The sequence below is a fragment of the Schistocerca cancellata genome, chromosome 5 (genome assembly GCF_023864275.1).
Source record: "Schistocerca cancellata isolate TAMUIC-IGC-003103 chromosome 5, iqSchCanc2.1, whole genome shotgun sequence".
In the NCBI taxonomy this organism is placed as follows: Eukaryota; Metazoa; Arthropoda; class Insecta; order Orthoptera; family Acrididae; genus Schistocerca; species Schistocerca cancellata.
In genome coordinates this window covers 396082311-396103676 of record NC_064630.1, presented here as the reverse complement: position 1 = coordinate 396103676, position 21366 = coordinate 396082311, and the positions used below count along the sequence as shown (strand labels likewise).

At 45.6% G+C, this 21366-nt stretch overlaps 1 protein-coding gene and 1 long non-coding RNA gene across 4 annotated transcripts in view; one reads left to right on the top strand and one right to left on the bottom strand.

Annotated features, from left to right (window-relative positions):
• LOC126188941 (ETS-like protein pointed) overlaps positions 1 to 21366 on the top strand; it is a 798299-nt gene that overhangs the window by 670513 nt on the left and 106420 nt on the right. For all 3 annotated transcript variants that reach the window (XM_049930684.1, XM_049930685.1, XM_049930686.1), the window contains one exon: positions 11360 to 11560. In XM_049930684.1, the coding sequence (XP_049786641.1) occupies positions 11360 to 11560 (201 nt within the window). The remainder of the gene's footprint in view (positions 1 to 11359; positions 11561 to 21366) is intronic.
• The window catches only part of LOC126188943 (uncharacterized), a 39206-nt gene continuing 29271 nt past the window's right edge, over positions 11432 to 21366 (bottom strand). Inside the window, exon 3 of the long non-coding RNA XR_007537883.1 lies at positions 11432 to 11568. This is a non-coding gene — a long non-coding RNA (uncharacterized LOC126188943). The remainder of the gene's footprint in view (positions 11569 to 21366) is intronic.

Sequence of the window (21366 nt, the reverse complement as noted above, 5' to 3'; positions counted from 1 at the left end):
ATAAACAGTTTTTCTGCACCTGCAAAAGTTCGCAACAGGTACTAAAGAAGATCATTCTTTCCATTCACAGATGTGTATAATGCGACGTGCAGTTACGCACCCTCACATTTCGCTGTCTGCTGTACTTCTTTAAAGCTTTCTTAATCCGTCTCATATGATTCTGCTGTCGACGAGACGTTAAATGCAACGGAAGACGTGGGAAAATAAATTTCTTCCGCAGTAGGATTACCCCTGACGCAAGCTGTCCTGCGGGACACTATGTAAATGGCGAGCCTTGACCGTCGCCTGTGTTGCGACGTTAGCCAGCTAAATATATCGCCATTTATCTTACTCCGTATAAGAAACTGCCTTCAACCTTTGTTTTATTTGGACGGAAACGAAAATTTTGTTTAATATCCGTTGAGTAATATCTTCCAATGAACATATTCAAATGTTATAAACCCAATTCTGTTAGGACTTCACAGTAGAATATTATTTTCGCACGATAATAAATAATGTATGCAGATGTAGTTCTTGACTATTTGACATTTGCAAAAGTCTTATTATTCGCAAAGTTAATGTTATAGCGCCAAAGTAAGATTAATTCAAGCAAACTAGTAGTGTAGATAAAGAAGGGAGTCCGTAGTATTTTTTGCTGTAGCCTACACATCGTGAATGACTTTACGAAAAGGCAGCATCAGTGTATGCAGCTGCTATTTACTCTCCTGCTCACTTTCTGCTAACTGTATCTGAATTCGGTACAAGTGCTATAGTGAGTTACCATCTTTTCATGCCTAAATTATACCGTACAATATTTGTCGATTTCCACTCTTTCGTGCGTAGATCAGTCTAAAAAATTGAGTATCTAGCGTTTCGGCAGTTCGCTGTTTCTTTGTTTAGTTCCTTACAAGGCACCGACGTTACAACCATGCAAGTCTTCTTTAAGGAATCCTACGGCGCGAGGTGGAGCAGTGGTGAGACACTGTAAGGGAAAGTGGAGGAATGGTTCACAGTTAAGCAAAGTTATTATTTTGAAACAGTCACAGTAAGTAACCTAAAGCTAAGGCTAAGAAAATTTGCTGTATTTTCTCTACTCTTACTATACTAAATCAATTTAACTGCAACTAAAAACAGTACAATGAAATATAACTGCAAATATCACAAAGATGCGATTACGCACGATTTCCAGCCGCGTGGTAGGGGAATTCTGCGAGAAGGGAAGCTTATATAAAATATACAGGAATTAATATAATCGCCACTTAAATTATCTGCCAATATCTGTAGTGGATTGTATTAAACAATAAGAAATGTGTAGTTACTTTCATTTTCACATTTCACCAAGTTTTCGTTCCTTGAATAAGAAGTCATCAGTAACATAGTCTTGCGGTGAGAGTATATGCAGCATGATTCCCAACACACGTTACCACTCTTCTTTGTCTTTACATATACTTCTCCCCAGATGCAAACGACTCAGCAGGTTCTTTACCTCTTTCAGCTAGTGATTTTAGTGCTCCAGTAAACTGGTCGGCGTAATCTGCTGGAAACAGCAGGCACGTCCGATGACTGGTGTTTCGTCCTTTCTTCTTTCCTATTTGTTCAGTAAAGCACCTACGAACAGCTTTCTTCTTCTTCGTCCCAGTCTATTGGTTCTGTTCATTTTTTGGCTTATTTTTCACAGGTTTGTGCACATGTTCTCTTTCAGCACTCCATTACCCCAATGTAATATTACGTACTAACTCGATCAGATTCTCTATATTGAACGGTTGTATTTAGCAAGCAAAGCAATGCAGATAAAAAGAAATCTGTAATAACTGTAAGCTTACCTTCTTATTTGCTTCCTGTTGAACATAACTGAAATTGTCCTGTTTCACACGCATTCCACAATTCAAATAGGTTCTGTCTTCTTGTTCCAGTTTGTTACTTGTATGAAACATAAGAGGGCAAGAGTAGTCGCAAGTCGTCATTTTTGTCGCAAGCTTCAAGTATTGAATGCGTGCGATTACCCGCTTCCCACAATTACTTAACTCCCCCTTACTTGCTTTCGAGGACGGCGGTTCAAATCCTCGTCCACCGTCCCGTATTAAAGTTTTCCTGGTTTCTCTAAACCGTTTACAGGAAATTTCGAACTGCCTCGTTCCCTTCTCCATCTTTACCAAAGGCAAGACTGTGTTCCATCTCTAATGACCTCCCCATCGACGGGACGTGAAACACTAATCTCTCTCCCGTCCTTTAACGAAACCCAAAACCCCACAAGCATAAAATATTATAGTTACCTCCACATTATGCTAACAATAAGATTCCCGTTCCAATGTGTATGACCACAGCAGGAGTATCTGAAAATGTCACCTGTGCGTGTGATTTGTCAGATTGTTGCCATGAATGGCTAAGGTCTGACTTCAGTCTCATTTCTTAGTTCTTCGTCTCCACCGACACTTTAATACTGTAGTGTTTGTTCCTTCTTTTAGAAGCAATGGAATGTGGCACGGCTAGTGAGGCAGTTTGATATGTCGTACTTTGGGTCTACTGTGCCGGCGATTGTCGATGTCTCATTGGTTACGTTCCGCTTCTCAAGTCCTTCGATCTCTTCTCAGAAAATTGGTTTTTCTACATAGCTTAACAAATTTGCAGACGGCGTAGGTGTTCCCTCATCTAGTAGAGGCTAATGTTCTGAACATGTGGAAATACGGGATTTCAAAGCAATACGCTTTGCGCAGTTTTCTTAAATGTAAAGTATTTACGCCGGAGCGTTATTTTTCGTCTTAATACGGTTGTGTCTTTTGCAAAGAAAGGAACAGTATACGTCCAGCGTGAGTTATAGTACGTTAAAAAAATGTCTTGCACAGCCCCCCTGCTACTGTCCCTGAGTACCAAAACTAAGAGGGCTGTCTCGTCGTACAGCGAACTAAAATGCTACTGCTCATGCCGCCAGCTATGTTGTTCGGTTCCGCATTCTTAAGCAGACAATTAACTTCACCTTTTAGAGTCTCTCAGCGTAGCTGCAAAACGTAATTGGTACTCAGGTAGCCTTTATGACAGTTTATGTGCTGCAGAATGCTGCCCTGCGACCGATTTCGCAAAACCGTGGTAGTGCAGTGGTGCTCACTCGGATGTAGCGGCTGAAAGAAATTTCCTTGCTCGGAATTTGCCATACAGGGCGAGAGGTTGCCGCCGTACATTTCCAGATGAACGCTCCGCTCCCCGAGTTGTCAGTGGTAGGTAGGGAAGAAGTTTGTACATTCAGAATTGTACAACAACAATATCTGCATCCCGCACCTTTCGAGTTGTGCCGTAATTATTCTTCGCGGCGCTCGCATTCCCGAGTACATACGCTACTGTGAACTTATTTTGCGGAAAATGTTGCCGACGCGATTGAGCAGTTACGGCTCGCGAGGTTTGGGGAAGGCGAGCTCGCACCTCTGTGTGATGTGCCAAGCGCGTCCCGCGGCTGACAGGCGGCTTTTAACAATAGGCGGCGGCGGAGGCGGAGGCGGCAGGTAACTCGAGCCGCTGGCAGGCGCCCGCGGACCGCACCGCACCGCGCCGCGCGCCGGAAGTACGACGCCCGTAGACGGGATGGCCGCCTGGCTCTGCCCCCACAAATACGCGCGCGCCAGCATCGCCCAAAACTGAACCCACCTCTGTCATCAGAAACGTCTCCAGGCACGTTGACAATATTTCGTGGATGCGTAGTCCTCTCAGTAGCACCTGTGTTAGAAGTGTGTCTCGAGCCACTGTTTGTGCACGCGTTTTCGGTTAACGAAGCAGTTACTAGTTAAATACGTATCAACAATTTATTTCCTGCTGTGGAGCCTTCTGTGGCGTAACCTTTAAAATATCCCTTACTTGCGACGTAAGAGCATCCGCTGTACCTCAAGCCAAAATTATTTTCCAAATCCATGGAAATATACACTGATAAATAATCGTCCCCTAATTTCAGTTCTCTTCCACAGCTTCATCTTTGCAGACAACACCCGAATGAAACTACGAGGGTCGTTCAATAACTAATGTCCCATTTCTTTTCTCAGAACACACTTACTGTTAAGCCAGAATTTGGTGAAAATATACACCAACATGTCTTGTCCAAGTCCTGTGTTCCTACGTAGTCTCCACCACGTTCTATGGCCGTACGCAAACGTTGTGGAAGATCATGTATTCCCTGCTGGTAAAAGCTCTTGTCCTGTAGGCGTAGCTATATTTTCACTGCATGACTGACACTCTCGTCATCTTCGAAGTGTGTTCCCCGTAGAGAATCTTTAAGCGGCCCAAAGAGATGGAAGTCCGAGCGTGCCAGGTCTGGACTGTACGATGGATGAGCCAATGATGTCCAACCGAATTTGACGATGTGTCCCCGTGTTCTTAGACTTACATGTGGGCGTGCATTATCGTGTTGGAGCAAGATTTCTCCTGGATTCTTGTCCGACAACTGTAGAGCCAATTGTCGAACTGTGATGCACCGGTCGGCACGAATAACGGCGCCCGCATGATTCAGCATGTCTGGAGCAGTGGCTCTAACAGGACGTCCCGAACGTGGCTGATCATGGAGCTCTGTTTCTGCATTTCCTGAGGCTGTAACTTTCTTTACCCATCGCCAAACAGTTCTCCTATCAAGTGCAGAATCACCATACACTGCACACAAACGGTTAAGGATGTTCACCACGGTTTCTTTTTCTGCACACAAGAATGCAATACAGCATGCTGCTTGTAACGTGATTCGTAAGTAGGCGCCATTTTGACGCTGTACTACGGTTCTGCCAACCGTCAGAACGGTTCGAAACTTCACCGGCGCGCAGAGAAAACATCAAATGTGAAGCACCAACAAGGATGTTTGCCTATGTATATTAATGGCTTTTTAAAAAAATGTGGGACAGTACTTATTGAACGACCCTCGTAAGATGATGTACAAATCTGAACATTATTACTGACACTGGTCACGTGCAAGCATGAACAGTTCCTGGCAGTCTCCTTCGTTTTGCTGTCGGATCCTTAAATCAACACGAGTCGGTATTGCAGCGATCCATCTGCCGCCACATTTTAGGCGTCAGTTTTCAGTGGAACTCGGCGGCGGTGGCGGCGGCAGCAGCAGCGACAGCAGCGTCTCTCCTGAAGATGGCGAGCTGGTTGATAGCCGAAATATCGAGTTATGTTGATTTTAGGATCCGGCAGCAAACCCGAGGGGGTTACCATTGATTACTATGCCTCATTATTGTCAAACACGGGGCCATTTTTTAATTTTTTTTACGAACATCAGATCGGTTGCGAAATTCAAACCAAAGCGAAAATTGGGTGAAGCTTTGCGGAGATGAGTTGCACAGTGTCTCTAGTACGCCCGTCTGTAGCGTCACGTGTGAAGTCCTGCTGAGCGCGCGCGCGCACACACACACACACACACACACACACACACACACACACACACACACACACACCACAAAACGTAACCGTCGTGCGTTTCCTTCTCCACGGCAATTATCGGCCTCATACTGCAGGTGCAGCTAAGACACTCCTGCAGCGTTTACGGTGGGAAGTGTTTCATCACCCACCACACCTTCTGGACTTAGCACCCTCTGATTTTCATCTCTTCGCTCACATGAACCGCTGGCCAAGAGGGCAGTACTTCGGCACAGACAGTGAGCTGCAGACCAGCGTAGTGAATTGACGAAAATCACACGAGTTCTATGATGAGGTTATCGGAAAGTTGGTACCACGCGCTACGACGTATGTCGTAAGTCGAAGCGGCGACTATGTAGATGGATAGCAGAAAGATGTAGCTAAATGTCGCAAATATTTATTTTTCTGTGGTTTCCTTTCCGCGACCAGTTGGAGTTTGGAAAAAAATACCACTCGTTTATTAACTTCAGCAATTAATATATTTTTACTGAAATAAAAAGGCTTAATTGTTTTTCTTTGCGATGATTAACTTCTTGTCTAGTTGCCACTAAGTGATGTAAAAGTGTGTGTGTGTGTGTTCAACATTGGTAACTAATTCCTATTCCCATGCCTGTATGGCCTGTTTAACAACCAAAATTGTGTAGATAGTTTTTATTGCCATCATTTCGTAGGACTCACTTCCTAGAAATAAACTTACTTCTCAACTTTCACAATAGTTTGCGCCATCTCTAATTACGTCGTTCTGCGACACTGCTAGCGCTGAAGGCTTACAAGGATTTCACTAAATCCAGACATCGGCCATCGTATGAAAACAGTCTCCGTGCATACTGAGTTGACTCGACAGAGACATGCACTACCACGAGCCATAAAAATTTCCATCAACTACACCAACTCAGGCGACGACATTCAGGATACGGCATTCAGAAGTTTCATCCTCCTTTCCCTCCTCCTCGTACCTACCTCCCTCCCCCCCTCCCCCCCCCCGGCCCCCGTCCCAAAAAAATTGGAAGACTCAGAACTAACACCAGAATAAAATTTCAAATGTCCAATTGCTGGAATCTTCACACATGCATTCGAATACCCCTAGATCTTCATTGCAGACTTACCTAATGTCAGTGTTACCCATCGTAAATCTCACTTTGCACATAAAAATTAAGTTTTGAGTACGTTCGTTGGACTTCTGTGTCTGGCACATCAACTGACAACTGCAGCGACATTAGGCCTGTGCGATAAAACCTCGCGTACTGTACGCGCATTTGTCAAAGTCACGCCGCGTTAACTGAGGGGCTGTGATTCACGCGCTCCAGTAACCAGCCGCTCCCGCGTGATAACAACGGTTTGTTTGTTACGTGCTGCCGGGCGGGAGCTGACGTGCCGGCGGCGTTATCGCCATTCCTCGGGCCGTCCCGTAAGGCTGGCGCTGCCGATAACGCCGCAGATTTCCAGCCCTTGGCCGCATCAGGTAGCAGCAGGCCATCTGTGGCTTAGTCGACGGTTTCTTCGGAACGAGAACTTTCAAAGGAATTTCTTTTGTCGTGGAAGCTTCTCATCCTAAACGAAAACTTCGATGTGGTTGCAGCTTGCAACATCGGTTTCACCGCAAAAGATGCGGGAATAATGGTTCTTGCTCCTTGCGTCATTAGTAGACTAATAAGACTTGACCATTAGTAGGATCTTCAGAAAGGGGCAAACCAAGCATTAAAAAAAGCCATCAATATTCCCGTTCGGCGGTCCTGGTTGACATTTTCTATATATATATAATCTCTTAGTAAACCGCCGCTGGCCCGTTCTTACCCTTTTTGCCTTTCCTTTAACTTTTGTAGGAATTAATGCTTTATCTTATTGCTTCCATGGCGCTGGAAATTGAGGATGTTAGCTGCGAAATATTCGTATTTTGCTACGCAGCACAAAGGTTACTCTCGCACTGCTTTTCCACTCACAGTCAGCTGCGTTTATTGCTGTAATTTGTCTGCAACCGATTTCGGAGCGCCGGCCGGAGTGGCCAAGCGGTCCTAGGCGCTACAGTTTGGAACCGCGCGACCGCCACTGTCGCAGGTTCGAATCCTGCCTCGGGCATGTATGCGTGTGATGTCCGTAGGTTAGTTAGGTTTAAGTAGTTCTAAGTTCTAGGGGACTGATGACCTCAGCAGTTAAGTCCCTCACCCCTGTAATCGATGTAATATCCCTCTACAAATGTATCCTGTCAATGTGTCTCAGCAACCTCTTCTAGTTCCCACGTTTAGCAGATGATGGGATGCATCGACAGGATGTACTGTAATACAGTCGAACACTTAACATAGAGGTTGCTGGAGTATATTAAGATAAACAAAGGTGAATAACTGGAAGTCATAAGAGAGTAACTTTTGAGCTCCATAACAGAATTAATGCTTTGTCTTTAACGACATGAATATCAACAGAAAGTTCATTCTTCCAAATAAATATCCGACAACCGAACACACGTACTGACAGACCTGATTCTTTAAGTCGAGGCAGATACACGAATTACACAATATCGACATTATTGCTGGGCTGTCGTTTAAACGAGTGTTTCCGGATGGCCTCGTCGTCTTCCAACAGTGATTTCGCTCCATTTATAGCAATTAATTTTATTGTAAAGAATTAAATTGGTGTCGTAAATGATTAAAATGAAACTAACTCAACAAGACTTTGTTGCTGCTGCTGCTCCTGCTGCTTCTGCTGCTTCAGATTGCGAAATTCCACCGAAGTACTATAAAAAAGCCGTAGCAAATATCACACAGCGAATAGACCTCAGACCTGTAACCTGATCAACTGCTTTCCACTGTGTAGCCAAAAGTATGAGGACTCTCTCGCTTCCCCTGCAGTTAATTATCTTACAGTTGTCATTATACTACGCAACATTCTCTATAGATGATGTTGCATTTAATTTTGGTACTATGTTCCAAAGTGAGAATACTTTGCAAATAAACACAGTTAATTATCTTCATTAAATGGGTGATGCATCCGGAAGACGACCACACTCCGCTGTAAACTATTGTTCAGATTTCTTAAGCAGTATGAACTCGGTAGCCTTCCCAGTAGATAGTTAATGACTCTGTGGAAGGAGGGTCAAGATCAAAAAGATATGCAATAAAAGTATAGGACCAGGGAACTACAAAACCAAATAGTAGTTGTTGATTTCACCAATAAGGAGGTCGTCATAATATTTTTTTTTCCCACCCTTGCGGAATCTACAAGAATTTGGACTCAGGGTATGTTAAGTTATTAACTGTGGACGCATTAGCCATAATACTATTTAATTTCAGTTATAATATCTAACAATGTATTTCTTCATAAACGTACTCCCTGTCAAAAGTAGTACTTGAATGTGCGTAACACAATATTCTCCAGACATCGTCGACAGTGCCTTTAAAGAGAAGGCTAGAACGACCCTAGAGTTAATCACATAGAGTGTACAGTATATTCCTGCGCGGTAAAATATAAACGATTAGTTACGTGTAGGAGATGAAATATTCATTAACAAGCAGAGGAAAAAAAAGCAACACTGCATGTTAGGACAACGTGCAGCACACCGCTCGAAGTTCACTTCCATCTGTGTAGAAAAGTTTCTCATGGTTTCGTCACGTATGGTTTTTTCCTATTGTGAAAATGCATTCAAGTATCGAGCGCGTGATGGAAGGACGGAAGACAGGGAGTTATTGGAACGGTGAATTGCACGTCCGACCGGCCGGTATGTTTATCAAATTTTAATGAGTTTTTCACTTTATCGCTTAGATCAATAACGGTTCTATCCGTAACTGTTAGGTTTAATTGTAGGAGAAGGCTGAAGCTTTGGCTTCAAAATGGGATCAAGGTACTTAATACTGGTAACATGAAATGTAGACTACACTTACAGATTAGAAGTGTAGCTATCGTCTGAATTACGCAAGCATGACGCTGTATTTGGTGCGCTTAGACAAGGTGAAATTAAATGATAATACAAAAAATAAGCAATTCGCTTCGTAGTTGCCGGACATGTCCTCAAGGGCAACCTAGCAGCAAACGTACAAGCAACCGTGTGGCCTAACAAAAGTGTGTACGCTACGACCTTTACGCGGACGTGGACGAGTGGCACCTTTTAATCTCCTTGCTTTCGTTTTCTGCAGCGGAATTGGGTGGCACTTTTATTTGCACAGCTGCGTTACTTAAGTCGCCTTGTGACAGGCTACCCTACGCAGGACAATCTGTCGCCAGCACAGATAACAATTTGATGGTACCAGTACTACTGTGCCGTCAACCTGCGCTTGATGGCAGTGTTGTGTTCCTGTTGGTAACCTTCACTTTGAATGATGAAGTACTCATGTGAAGGCAAGTGGGAAACTGCTTGGCTTGCTGGCAGCCACAACCAGGCCACAAAAACGCGTATTTCTCCACAATTCAGAGGGGTCCCAGCAAGTGAAAGTCTCCAGTCCAAGCGATTTTCCGCATTCGTGCGAGCGACAATTTTATGTTCTCCACATTAACTTCACATGACCTTCTCGGTAATACACTTAATCAGATTTACATTTCACAGGCAGTAACAACGCTTCCTTACTGTATTAAACTTATGTCATAATATCTTTGTCAAGCTATATAGATATTAAGGATAAAATGCGTAACAAGAATTGCTTCTGTTACAGAAGAATATATATAGCGTTCTTCAGTATTTAATGCAGCTGTATTCATATCTATAATGTGTAACGTTTGTTGAAGGGAATGAAAGGAAAGCCATAGTTTAGAAAGGAGACCAACGGAGCTGCAGCCTATCCCCGATGTTATTTAGTCTGCGTATTGAGCAAGCAGTAAAAGAAGCCAAGGAGAAATGTGTAAAGGGAATTAAAGTACAAGGAGAAGTAACTAAAACTTTGAGGTTTGTCGCTGAGATCGTAATTCTGTCAGACAGCAAAGCAACTGCATAGTGCTTTGGGAAACAAGAAACTAGAATGTAGTCGAAATAAATGAGGCGATGCTGAAGGAGTTAGATTAGGAAATGAGATAATAAAAGTAGTAGACGAGTTAATAAAGTGATAGAAGAGTTTTAGTATTTGGGTAACATAATAACTGTCGATGGTCTATATAGAGAAGATGTGAAACGCAGTCTGGCAATAGCAAGCAATGCATTTCTGAAAGAGACAGCTTTTTCACCACGAATATGCATTTAAAATTAGGAAGCCTCTTTTTGAAGATATTTGCCTGAACTGTAACCGCGGCAGTGAAATGTGGAGGATAAACAGTTCAGACAAGTAGCATGCCGATGATGATTAGATAGGTAAGTCGGATAACTAATGAGGAGGCACTGATTCGAACTGGAGTGTGAAAGGCGGAAGAAATTGATGGCATAACTCGACTAAAGAAGATATCTGTTGATAGGACACATTCTGAGATATCAAGGAACCGTCAGAAGGGAAACGTGTTGGGTAAACATGTGCCATTGCATCATGCAGCTACTATATTTCGCCAACTAGATCTTCTACTTTCACCAACAATAAAAGCATGGGCGGAACATATTTTAGGAAACTTGATTTAGCTTTACATGAAGAAAGTATTGGCATGTCATAAAAAAAACAAGGCAGCAACATTTGATACATGATAACGATTTTTCTAATGTTTCCCTTATACGTAGTTGAACAGTGTTCGGGTAAAAATTCTCTTTTGTTGGACTGATAGCCAAATTACTATGTTTACATGAAATTGAGCTCACATCGAAACTAAAATATGAATTTCTGTATATTTAGAACCATCCACTTTTGTTCAAATGTTTGGTTTATTTATTCAATTAATGATATGATACCTCGCTGGCTAAGGAAGCAGGAGCACTGTGTTTGCTGTTATCGGCTCGCAGTCATTCCTCACCACACCGACTACGAGTATCTTCAGTATCTTTGCTACAACTGGATCTGTTTACCCACTTCCTTTAGCTCAGCTTGACAGCAACTTGGGCTAGTGTTAGAATCGCATGCTAGCTTGTTACTGAGACGTTGGTTGCGCTGTGTTGCAGACCCGAGGCAATGGTCGGAGGCGCAGGTGGCTCACTGGTTGTCGTGGGCCATCCGCGAGTTCTCGCTGGAGGGCGTCACCATGCAGCACCTGCACATGCGCGGCAAGGACATCTGCAACATGGGCAAGGAGGCCTTCCTCGCCAGAACGCCGCCCTTCATGGGCGACATCCTCTGGGAGCACCTCGAGATCCTCCAGAAAGGTATTCGTCTGAAACACACAACCAACAATACCTCTTCAACATCCACAGCCAGAAACATTCACTTGCTACATTGCTCTCCATTTGAATCCTGCCTCGCGTATGGATGTTTGTGATGTCCTTAGGTTAGTTAGGTTTACGTAGTTCTAAGTCTAGGGGACCGATGACCTCAGATGTTAAGTCCCCTAGTGCTTAGAGCCATTTGAACCTTTTTGAGCGTCCGTACCAAAACAGCACTGGAGCTTCAGCCAAGCATACCGAAAGCCGCACATATTCTATCCTCTTAAACGTTATACAGTATTTCATGATAAATGCTGACGAGTAATGATATAAAATTTTATTTTAGGGAAAGCGTACACTCAGTGGATCGTCGATTTTAGCCATGTTCCCTACGACTATTGTATATGCTTTGGTGCAACAAATTCTGCTCTAGCGTTTTCGAGAAATGGCGCTTTACAGTTTTACGAGACGGTTGAATCCCATACCAGAGAGGCTAGTGCAGTAGGTCTGCTCGTATTGCGTTCAAGTCTTGCCTTTTTTCTCCAATCTTCTACCAAATACAGTGAAACATATTTCTTCGTAAAGGAACAACAATAAAAATGGCAATCATAGAAGTAAAATTTTATCGAAGTATCATAAGAAATCGGTACTCCGTTATGTCTGCTGTGCAATGTATACTTTTATAAAAGCCAAAACTTTTCTGAAGCGATTCCAGAATGCGTCTGCATTGAAGTAGAGCCAGAGTGATATCATTGATCGGAAAAGCTTCGCACACGTTCTCAGCGACTCCTTTAAATCAAGTTTGAGATTTTGTTAGCGTATTCACAATGTGGTATGGAACCAAAAACCCCCCAGGGGCTCAGCATTCATTTTCTGGGTACGGGCTTGGCGACCCCGGGGTCCTGAGCTAGGGACTGGTCAGCGCCGCCAGTCTCCTGTCACCGTAACCCCCGGACATGCTTCAGCGACCACCGTATGGCGCGGCGGTGGAATGTTGTGTGCTGCGGGGAATGGTAATCTTGGCTTGACCGCCTGGATTGCGAGGAAGGCCAACCTCTATAAAAACCCCTCAATCTTCCGGTGTGCTCCGCGCCTATGAGATGCATGGCTGTTGAGGTGGAACAGTCGCAAGCGGGCAACCTCTGGGGCACCTGCCACACCCCAGTTGTATAAGGCTTACTCAGGCACGCGGGGCTCTGTCTGAGCGGACCTTTAGTTCCCTAGCTGCTCGTGGGATCGAGATGGAACCCTCGAACTTTTCTTCTTTTCCTCCCAGCGGAACGGTTGGGCCGCTGGTAGGGTCTAACACCCAGTCTAACAAGAGGGCTCGTGTAGCCAGTCTTCCTGATTCAGGTACTAGTAACAGAACGCATTCTGCTTCTCAGAATGTGTTTCTCATAATTAAAAGAAAAGATGGGAGTTTTGAAAAAGTTTCGCCATTTTATATACAGAAGGGCTTAGAGGGTATTGCTGGCACGTTAAAGTCTGTAAAGCGCTTGCGCAATGGCACCTTGCTGGTTGAAACATCTAGCTTCCAGCAAGTCCAGAACCTTCATAAGGCACAATTTCTTGGGGAGTTTGCGATAGAGACTGAATTTCACAACACCTTGAACTACAGCAAGGGTGTTGTGACTTGCAGAGATCTCGTCGACATTCCCCAAGACGAACTGAAGTCTGAATGGTCCCGGGAAGGAATTGTCGACGTGCAACACGTTATGAAACGGGTGGATGGTGCTCTCATAAAAACTGACTCATTTATTCTTACGTTTAACAGCACCAAATTGCCAGAGCATGTGAAGGCAGGTTTCCTACGTCTCAGTGTACGGCCTTATTACCCCAACCCCATGCGGTGTTTTAAATGCCAACACTTTGGCCACATTACTCTCGGCTGTAAAGGGGAAGCCACTTGCGGGAAATGTGGTAAAGCCGCTCATGAGGGAGTTGATTGCTCCTTTCCTCCCAAGTGTGTCAACTGCTCTGGGGATCACCCTGTGTGGAGTAGGGAATGCAGAGTTTTCCTTGAGGAACGGCCGGCCGGTGTGGCCGTGGGGTTAAAGGCGCTTCAGTCTGGAACCGCGTGACCGCTACAGTCGCAGGTTCGAATCCTGCCTCGGGCATGGATGTGTGTGATGTCCTTAGGTTAGTTAGGTTTAATTAGTTCTAAGTTCTAGGCGACTGATGACCTCAGCAGTTAAGTCGCATAGTGCTCAGAGCCATTTTTGAACCTTGAGGAACGGAAGATCCAGGAACTTAAAACCACTAAACGCATCCCGTATGGTGAGGCAAAGAAAATCTAAAAGTCCATGCAGCCGCCCACGTTCGCTGCCTCCTTTTCTTCCGTTCTGAAACAGCCTGTCTTGAAAACCGATGCCGCTACCCAAACGGAGGTTGCTACTGTCAGCACTAGCACCTGCGTTTGTCAGTGTACATGTGCTGCTGCCATTCCTGTGAAGCCTGCTGCTCCCCCCCGGCCTTCTGACCAGGCTGTGGTAGCTGACATCATGGAACTTCCTGCCCCTTCCCGGGTCCAGTCTTGTGTACTGCCCAGTGCTGCTACACCCCGTCCTGCTTCTGAGATTTTGGCTCCAATGCCACCTCAGGCCAGAAAATCGAAGCCAAATACAAAGGTGAAGACTCGCCCACTAAAGGAGACTGAAGTTCTACAGTCTGCTGATGTGGATGTCATTCTCTCTGACGTCTCTCTCGACTCCTCTTCTGAGGCGATGGAGGTAGATGTCAGACTGGGGCAATCATCTCGCCCCAAAACTGAGCCTCCACCTGTTGTGGGCTCTCCTCCCCGACAGAAAGTGCGACTGAAGGTACTCCCGCCCTGATAGATGGCTCCCATTATTCAGTGGAACATGAATGGATTCCGGGCACATGTGGAGGAACTGCACCTCCTAGCACGGCAACGCCCCCTGTGCTTGTGTTTACAGGAAACACATCTACAACAATCTGATGCTCCTGTACTCAGGGGCTATAGGTTGTATCGCAAAGATGACCTGACTGGAGACAGGGCCAAAGGCGGAGTCGCCGTGTTTGTCGATAATGACCACCACTCCTCTGCTCTCCCCCTGGATACTGACCTGCAAGCAGTTGCAGTTGCAATTTATTCCGGTCGGAGGCTTACCGTTTGCTCCGCTTATTTACCCCCTCTGGATGCAGTGAACTTAGAGGCTCTCACAAACCTTATCGACCAACTCCCCCGCCCGTTTCTCCTCCTGGGAGACTTCAGTGCCCATCATGTCCTGTGGGGCTCCACTTCTATTTGCGCTCGAGGTCGAATTTTGGAGAGCCTCCTAACATCTCAAGTGTTGTGCATCCTCAACACAGGTACTCCGACTCATGTCTCTAGTGCTACAGGGTCATTCTCAGCCATTGACCTATCTTTCTGCTCTCCAACCCTCACTGACTCCGTTCACTGGGAGGTCATTGACGACCTACATTCCAGCGATCACTTTCCTATCCGCATTCATCTCCTGGATGGTGTATTGCTGGAGCAGCGGCCGCCATCGTGGATGATTGGCAGGGCTAACTGGCCACTGTTCACTCGGTTGGCTGTCTTTGACCGCCACAACAGCGTACAGGAATAGGTGGATCACATCACGCTTGTGATCCACCATGCTGCTGACCTGTCCATACCACAGTCTTCTGGCACTCTTAAGCGGCGCCTTGCGCCTTGGTGGACAGAAGAGTGCCGTTCAGCCATCCGTGACAGGCGTGCGGCTCTTCGCCGATTTAAATGCCGCCCAACAGCGGTCAATCTTACCGCCTTTCGTATCGCGAGAGCCAGGGCACGCCGTGTCATTAAAGAGAGCAAGAAAAGGTCATGGCAGGAGTTTCTGGACTCCATCAACCGTTCCACTTGTTCCACAAAGGTATGGGAAGCCATCCGGAGGATTTCCGGTAAACGCAGCCGTTTACCAATAGCTGCAGTCCTGAACCAGGGATGCCTCCAAACGACACCCAGTGCCATAGCTCAGTCGCTGGCAGAGCGTTTTGCACAAGGTACTGCCACTGCAACCCAGGATCCAGCGTTTCGTCGCTACCGTGCGACTGTCGGAAGAGCGAATTTGAACTTTCGGTCGAACGGTTCTGAGGCCTACAACTCACCTTTCTCCATGTGGGAACTTGAGTCGGCTCTTACTGAGACTTCTGACACTGCACCAGGTTACGACCGCATCCGGTACTCCATGCTTAGACATCTGCCAGCGGCGTCAAAGGAAATCCTCCTTGAATGTTTTAATCTCATATGGCACACAGGAGTGTTCCCAACCTCGTGGAGGGAGGCAATCCTCATCCCTCTCCTCAAACCAGGAAAGGACCGCACATGTCCCAGTAGTTATCGTAGTATCGCCTTGACAAGCTGTGTCGGAAAGACCCTGGAACGGATGGTTAACCGTCGTCTGGTCTGGCTGCTAGAGACCAGACAGCTCCTTAGCCGCTTTCAGTGTGGATTCCGAAAATTTCGATCCACAGTCGACAACCTGACCCTCCTCGAGGCGGCTATTCAGCAGGCTTTCCTCCGTCAGCATCACTGTATCGGTATCTTCTTTGATATCAATAAGGCATATGATACTACTTGGAGACACTGTATTCTTGCACAACTGCATCAATGGGGCTTTCGTGGCCGCCTCCCTATTTTCATTCGGTCTTTCCTGTCTCAGCGGTTTTTTCGGACCCGCGTTGGTAACACACTGTCTGATCGCTTTGAGCAAGAGAACGGTGTCCCCCAGGGCAGTGTTTTAAGCGTTACCCTCTTTGCCATAGCAATCAACAGTATAACGTCTACAGTGAGGAGTCCAGTACAGTGCTCCTTGTTTGTGGACGACTTTGCTGCTTTCTGTTCCTCCTCTAGTGTTGCATCCGCGAGCCTCAATTGCAACTACCGGTGCGGCGGTTAGAGGAGTGGGCTGCAAAGACGGGTTTTAGGTTTTTCTGCCGATAAGTGTGTTTGTGTTCATTTTAATCGTTCTCGTCGTCTTTTTACGTTGCCTGCCTTGCATATGGGGGATACTGTCCTACAGTTTGGAGACACAGTGCGGTTTCTGGGCCTAATTTTTGACTCCAGGTTGTCATGGTTGCCACACCTACGTGACTTGAAAGCCAGAACGCTGAAGCCACTGAACATCCTCAAGTGCCTCAGCCACAGGTCTTGGGGAGCGGACAGGGCGCGTCTCCTTCAGTTTTATCGAGCTTTCGTGCGCTCACGGCTGGACTAAGGCTGCACAGTATATGGGTCAGCGAGGCCGTCTTATTTGCGGATCCTTGACGCTGTTTACCATGCTGGGATTCGACTGGCTACGGGTGCTTATCGGACCAGTCCCGTACCCAGCCTCTGTGCTGAGGCTGGCGAACCGCCACGTACCATCCGGCGGCAGCTCCTGCTGGTGCGCCAAGCTTGTAAGTTTCTTGCAGCTCCCAGCTCGCCTGCTCACCATCTTGTTGCCCATCCACCTCTGGATCGCCTTTTTTCCCGCCGTCCCCGGGCTACGTTGCCGTTTGGGATCAGAGTGCACCGTGTGCTTGAGTCCCTCGGTGTGGAGCCTGTACAACCCCAAATCCTGGGTTTTAACCGCCTGCCACCCTGGTTACTGAAGAGGCCACGTGTGATTTTAGATTTATTGCAGTACAAGAGAGATTGCACTCCTGCCACCGTTTTTAATGCAGCATTTTCTGCTATTTTATCTGCGCACCACGACTATGTAGCTGTTTTTACGGATGGGTCGAAACAAGGGGATTCCGTGGGTTGCTCAGTTGTTTCTCCGGATCGTGTCCTCAAGGTCCGCCTGCCTCAGACTTTTACTGTCTTTGATGCAGAATTGTCTGCGATCTTGCGGGCACTGGAGCCGATGAGACTTTCTTCCTCCCTTAATTTTCTTGTCTGTTCCGATTCACTCAGTGCCCTTCAATCATTGCACCATTTGTATCCGGCGGATAAAGTAGTCCAGACCATCCAGGATGCCCTCCGACTACAGCAACTGGGGAAGGGTGTAGCTTTCTGCTGGGTTCCGGGGCATGTCGGCATTGCTGGGAATGAAAGGGCAGATCTCGCAGCCAAGGAGGCGTGTCTTGATCCACACGTATCTCAGTGTGCTATTCCGTTGCACGCACTCACCTCGCTGTTGAGCTCACGGGTCATGCGTCGGTGGGAGGATGAGTGGCTGGAAGTGACTGACAGCTCCGTCTAGTCAAGCCCACAACGCGTGTGTGGTGTACTTCCTTTCAGCCCCATCGACGGGACGAGGTTCTCCTCACTCGGCTTCGAATAGGCCACAGCCCTATGACGGCTTCCTGCTCCGGCGAGAAGACCCTCCATTGTGTGGTGCTTGCGGCGTCCAGGTCACTGTGAGCCACATTTTACTGGATTGCGTTTTATTTTCTGACCAGCGGGCCTCGGCTGATTTACCAGCGGACCTGCCAACTCTTTTAGGCAACACTCGGACGAATGTGGTTAAAGTTTTAAAGTTCTGTGCCTTGTCAAATGTTTTTACAAAGATTTTAGGGAGAGGATTTTAATTTGCTCACTGTGTGACAAGCTCGCCCATCTTTTATGTAAGTGGCCAGCCAATGACACTTTCCTGTGTCATTCTTGTTGCTATTTTTTCCCTTCCCTTAGGTTTTACTTTCTTATGTAGTATTTTCCCTCTTTTCCTGCTTTCTTTGAATGTGTTTTTCAGTTTTATTAGGTCTCTCCACATTCGTTCCTTTTAATGTGTGTCAGGGCGCTGATGACCTCGATGTTGAGCGCCCATAAACCCCAACACACACACACTAGAACCAAAAAATTCCGTATGTAGGACTGTCGTCCCCCCCCTCCCCATTTGTTCTTCCGATAAGCGGACTTGCTGCTAATTATCGCCAAAGATTTTCTTCAGTTCGGTCTGGAATTTACCCTATCTACTGAGTGCTCTTCGTTGTTCTTGAACCACTACTCAACTGTGCTGTCTCAAGTAAAAGTACACATTTTCCAAACACATCATGTCGTCCCAACTGCTGTATTTGACGATCCGGGCGAATCCCTTGTCATTTCGCCATGTCATGACTAGCATCTCGAGACAACACTGGTGGATGCCTGATGTGCAGCTGACTTTCTGCTGGCTTGGAATGTATTGGTGTCCTGAATATACCGACCATGGGAACAAGGTACTGCTTGTATTCCGGGTCGCGTCCGTGTATGCGGCGGCTGTTACCTTACCTAAGTGAAGCCACGGCGATGGTAGATGTTTTTGAAGTGAAGTGCCCGGCGTCTCCGGCAAACAATGTCATTTCTTAACCAGAATGGAGTGCAAATGCGAAAGTACAGCCAGAACATAAATCAACTGAACGGAGGGTACTGCTGTTTATATAGACATCAAATATTCCGGAATATGCAAACATAACAGCCGAGAACCTCTCAGAAACGACAAGTACTAAATAACAAATAATTGCCGCCGGTCGGATTTGGACTGGCGTCCCGTAGCACATGAGCCTTGCGGCGCTGCATACGTCACACCTCGCGGCAGTATCAACTGTATGAAGACTGCCTTAGTCTTCACCCCCTGGTGCTGTATCAGTTGATAACTCCAGAATTCCTGCTATTCGTACCTACATTGAAACGGCCACGTACATTCAAGTGTTAATGAGGTGTTTGTTTTCCTCTATTATTATAGAAAATAAAATGTTGGTGTCAAGAAATGGCATACATAAAATTTTTTTGGTGCTAGTCTGTACCATGTTTTTCATGTTTTTAGAATTATATTCCATTCCAAAGGTTGTCGGTCTACCAGTGACTACGAAGAATTGAAAGTGTAATGACGTAACTGCGATAACTTTGTAAGATAAAAAAATGTTAATTTCACCACTATTCCTTATTACATCTCAATTGTGCCTCGCCACGTATGTACCAAAACGATTATTTTTTTATCTGTTTCCGAAGAAACGGGATTCGTTGTTACGATATAAGTATTTGGGGAAAGATTATAAAGGAAAAAGATTCATGTCTCGAACGCAGTTCGGGTAGACTTCCGATCTGCTGCCTTACCCGGTTATGCAAACGCCACTCGTCGAAGGCTGGCTCTCTCTTGTGGCACTGAAAAGGCTCGTAAAATTTTGAACCTTGATTTCTCGTAAACGCTAGAGAAGCGTATCGTATTAGAGCAGTTGCCTTTTACGTCGATGCATAGGTACGTACTAACATGATACGAAATACGACCGAACTCGCCGAGCCTTTTGAGTATATGCTTCCTTTGTTAGAGATGGCAAATGTCAATTGAAGAATTTTGTACTCTTCTGTTTCAGGCACAGAACTGTGCCTATCGAGAACGAAATTAAAGGAATACATGTAATTAACTAATTAGATCCGTAGCCCTGGTTGAACAGAAATCCTGCTTGTGTGTGAATATTGCAAACTTAGAGAGCACTACTGTAAACAGATAAACAGCCTACTTCCGACAGTATGCTTAAGTTAAGTTACTGAGAGCACATAACATGGTCATTATTAACTCCAGATTTATGTTCTCCAGACATTGGCCAGGAGTACCTTAAAAGATAGTTCAGCGTTAGTGACCAATCAAATGGCAGACGATAAGTAGCTTCACTACTCATAAAGAAACTTAATTATAAAACTGATGCTTGATTGAATACCGTAACTACAATTTCGCCCTGTGCTATGTTGCAGCATGACACTTTATTTGAATTATGTGGTTACCTCCCATAACAGAACCTTGTGAAGCAGCATGAGATACGTGCAGTTTGTGATAATTAATCCCAAGTCAAAAGCATCGTGTTTAAAATACGTGTCCGGCGGGTCGTTATACGCGAACGTAAAATTAAGAGCACAATCTTCTTCCCCACAGCTGGTTGTGAATGAGTGCTGAACAACACTGTAGCACACGAATTTATGGAAGTAATTATTATGAAAATGACCACGGACAAAAAGAGGAGATTTTACAGCCCTGCGTCTCCACAGTGTTTTATTTTGCATCCCGGCATAGGCTGCTGCAGCCACACGACTTGCTCGCCAACGAGAACAGTAAAGCAGTGGGCTGTAGTTGTTCCCGAGCACTACAACTCTAGAAGGCGATCCGACAGCTACTGGTGTAATTGCGGTTACAGGAAGGCTGCAATCTTTTGTTATTGAGGACCGCAACCGAGTATCAGCTTCAGGCAGTTATTACTGCCCGGCGCGGCGTGCGGCCGTCTGACGTGGGGTAAGCCAACTTTCTCTCCTGCTGATCTACTTCCCTGCCCAGGGTGATGTCCCGCCACACAAGAGCGCGCTGTAGGTCTTAATTTATTTGTTTCCGCCGATGTCGTACCAGCTCTACAAAAACCGCACCTGCATGTAGCACACTGACGGTGTCCTGTTAGAGCAGTTTTAAGCAGAATGTTATATCTCACTTTGAGGATCGCCATAATTATATTTGATTAACATCCAGTGAGCCAGATCTACTGCAAAATGAATGTGATAAAGGAAGCACTAGGTGGAATACTTTATACAGGATCTACAGAAACACTTCCAAAAATTCTGTGAATAGTTCACATGAAACTTCCAACGTGTGTCCACGGAGACTACATATGTAGGTGTTTGTGATGACTTCATACTAGTTTGAAATATCGGCACTAGAGAATTTTGTTGTAAAAAAAATAGAAGAGATGAGTATCATCTGTTAATAAAAGTATTTATGAATTATTACAATTTTCAACTTGCCGGTGTGCTAATTTCCTTTGTTGGTAACTTCTTTTAAAATAAAAAGAATATGACAAATGTGTGTTTACTAATACTCCCTACCCCCTATAATTTATCTTCTGTAACATTATGGTAACAT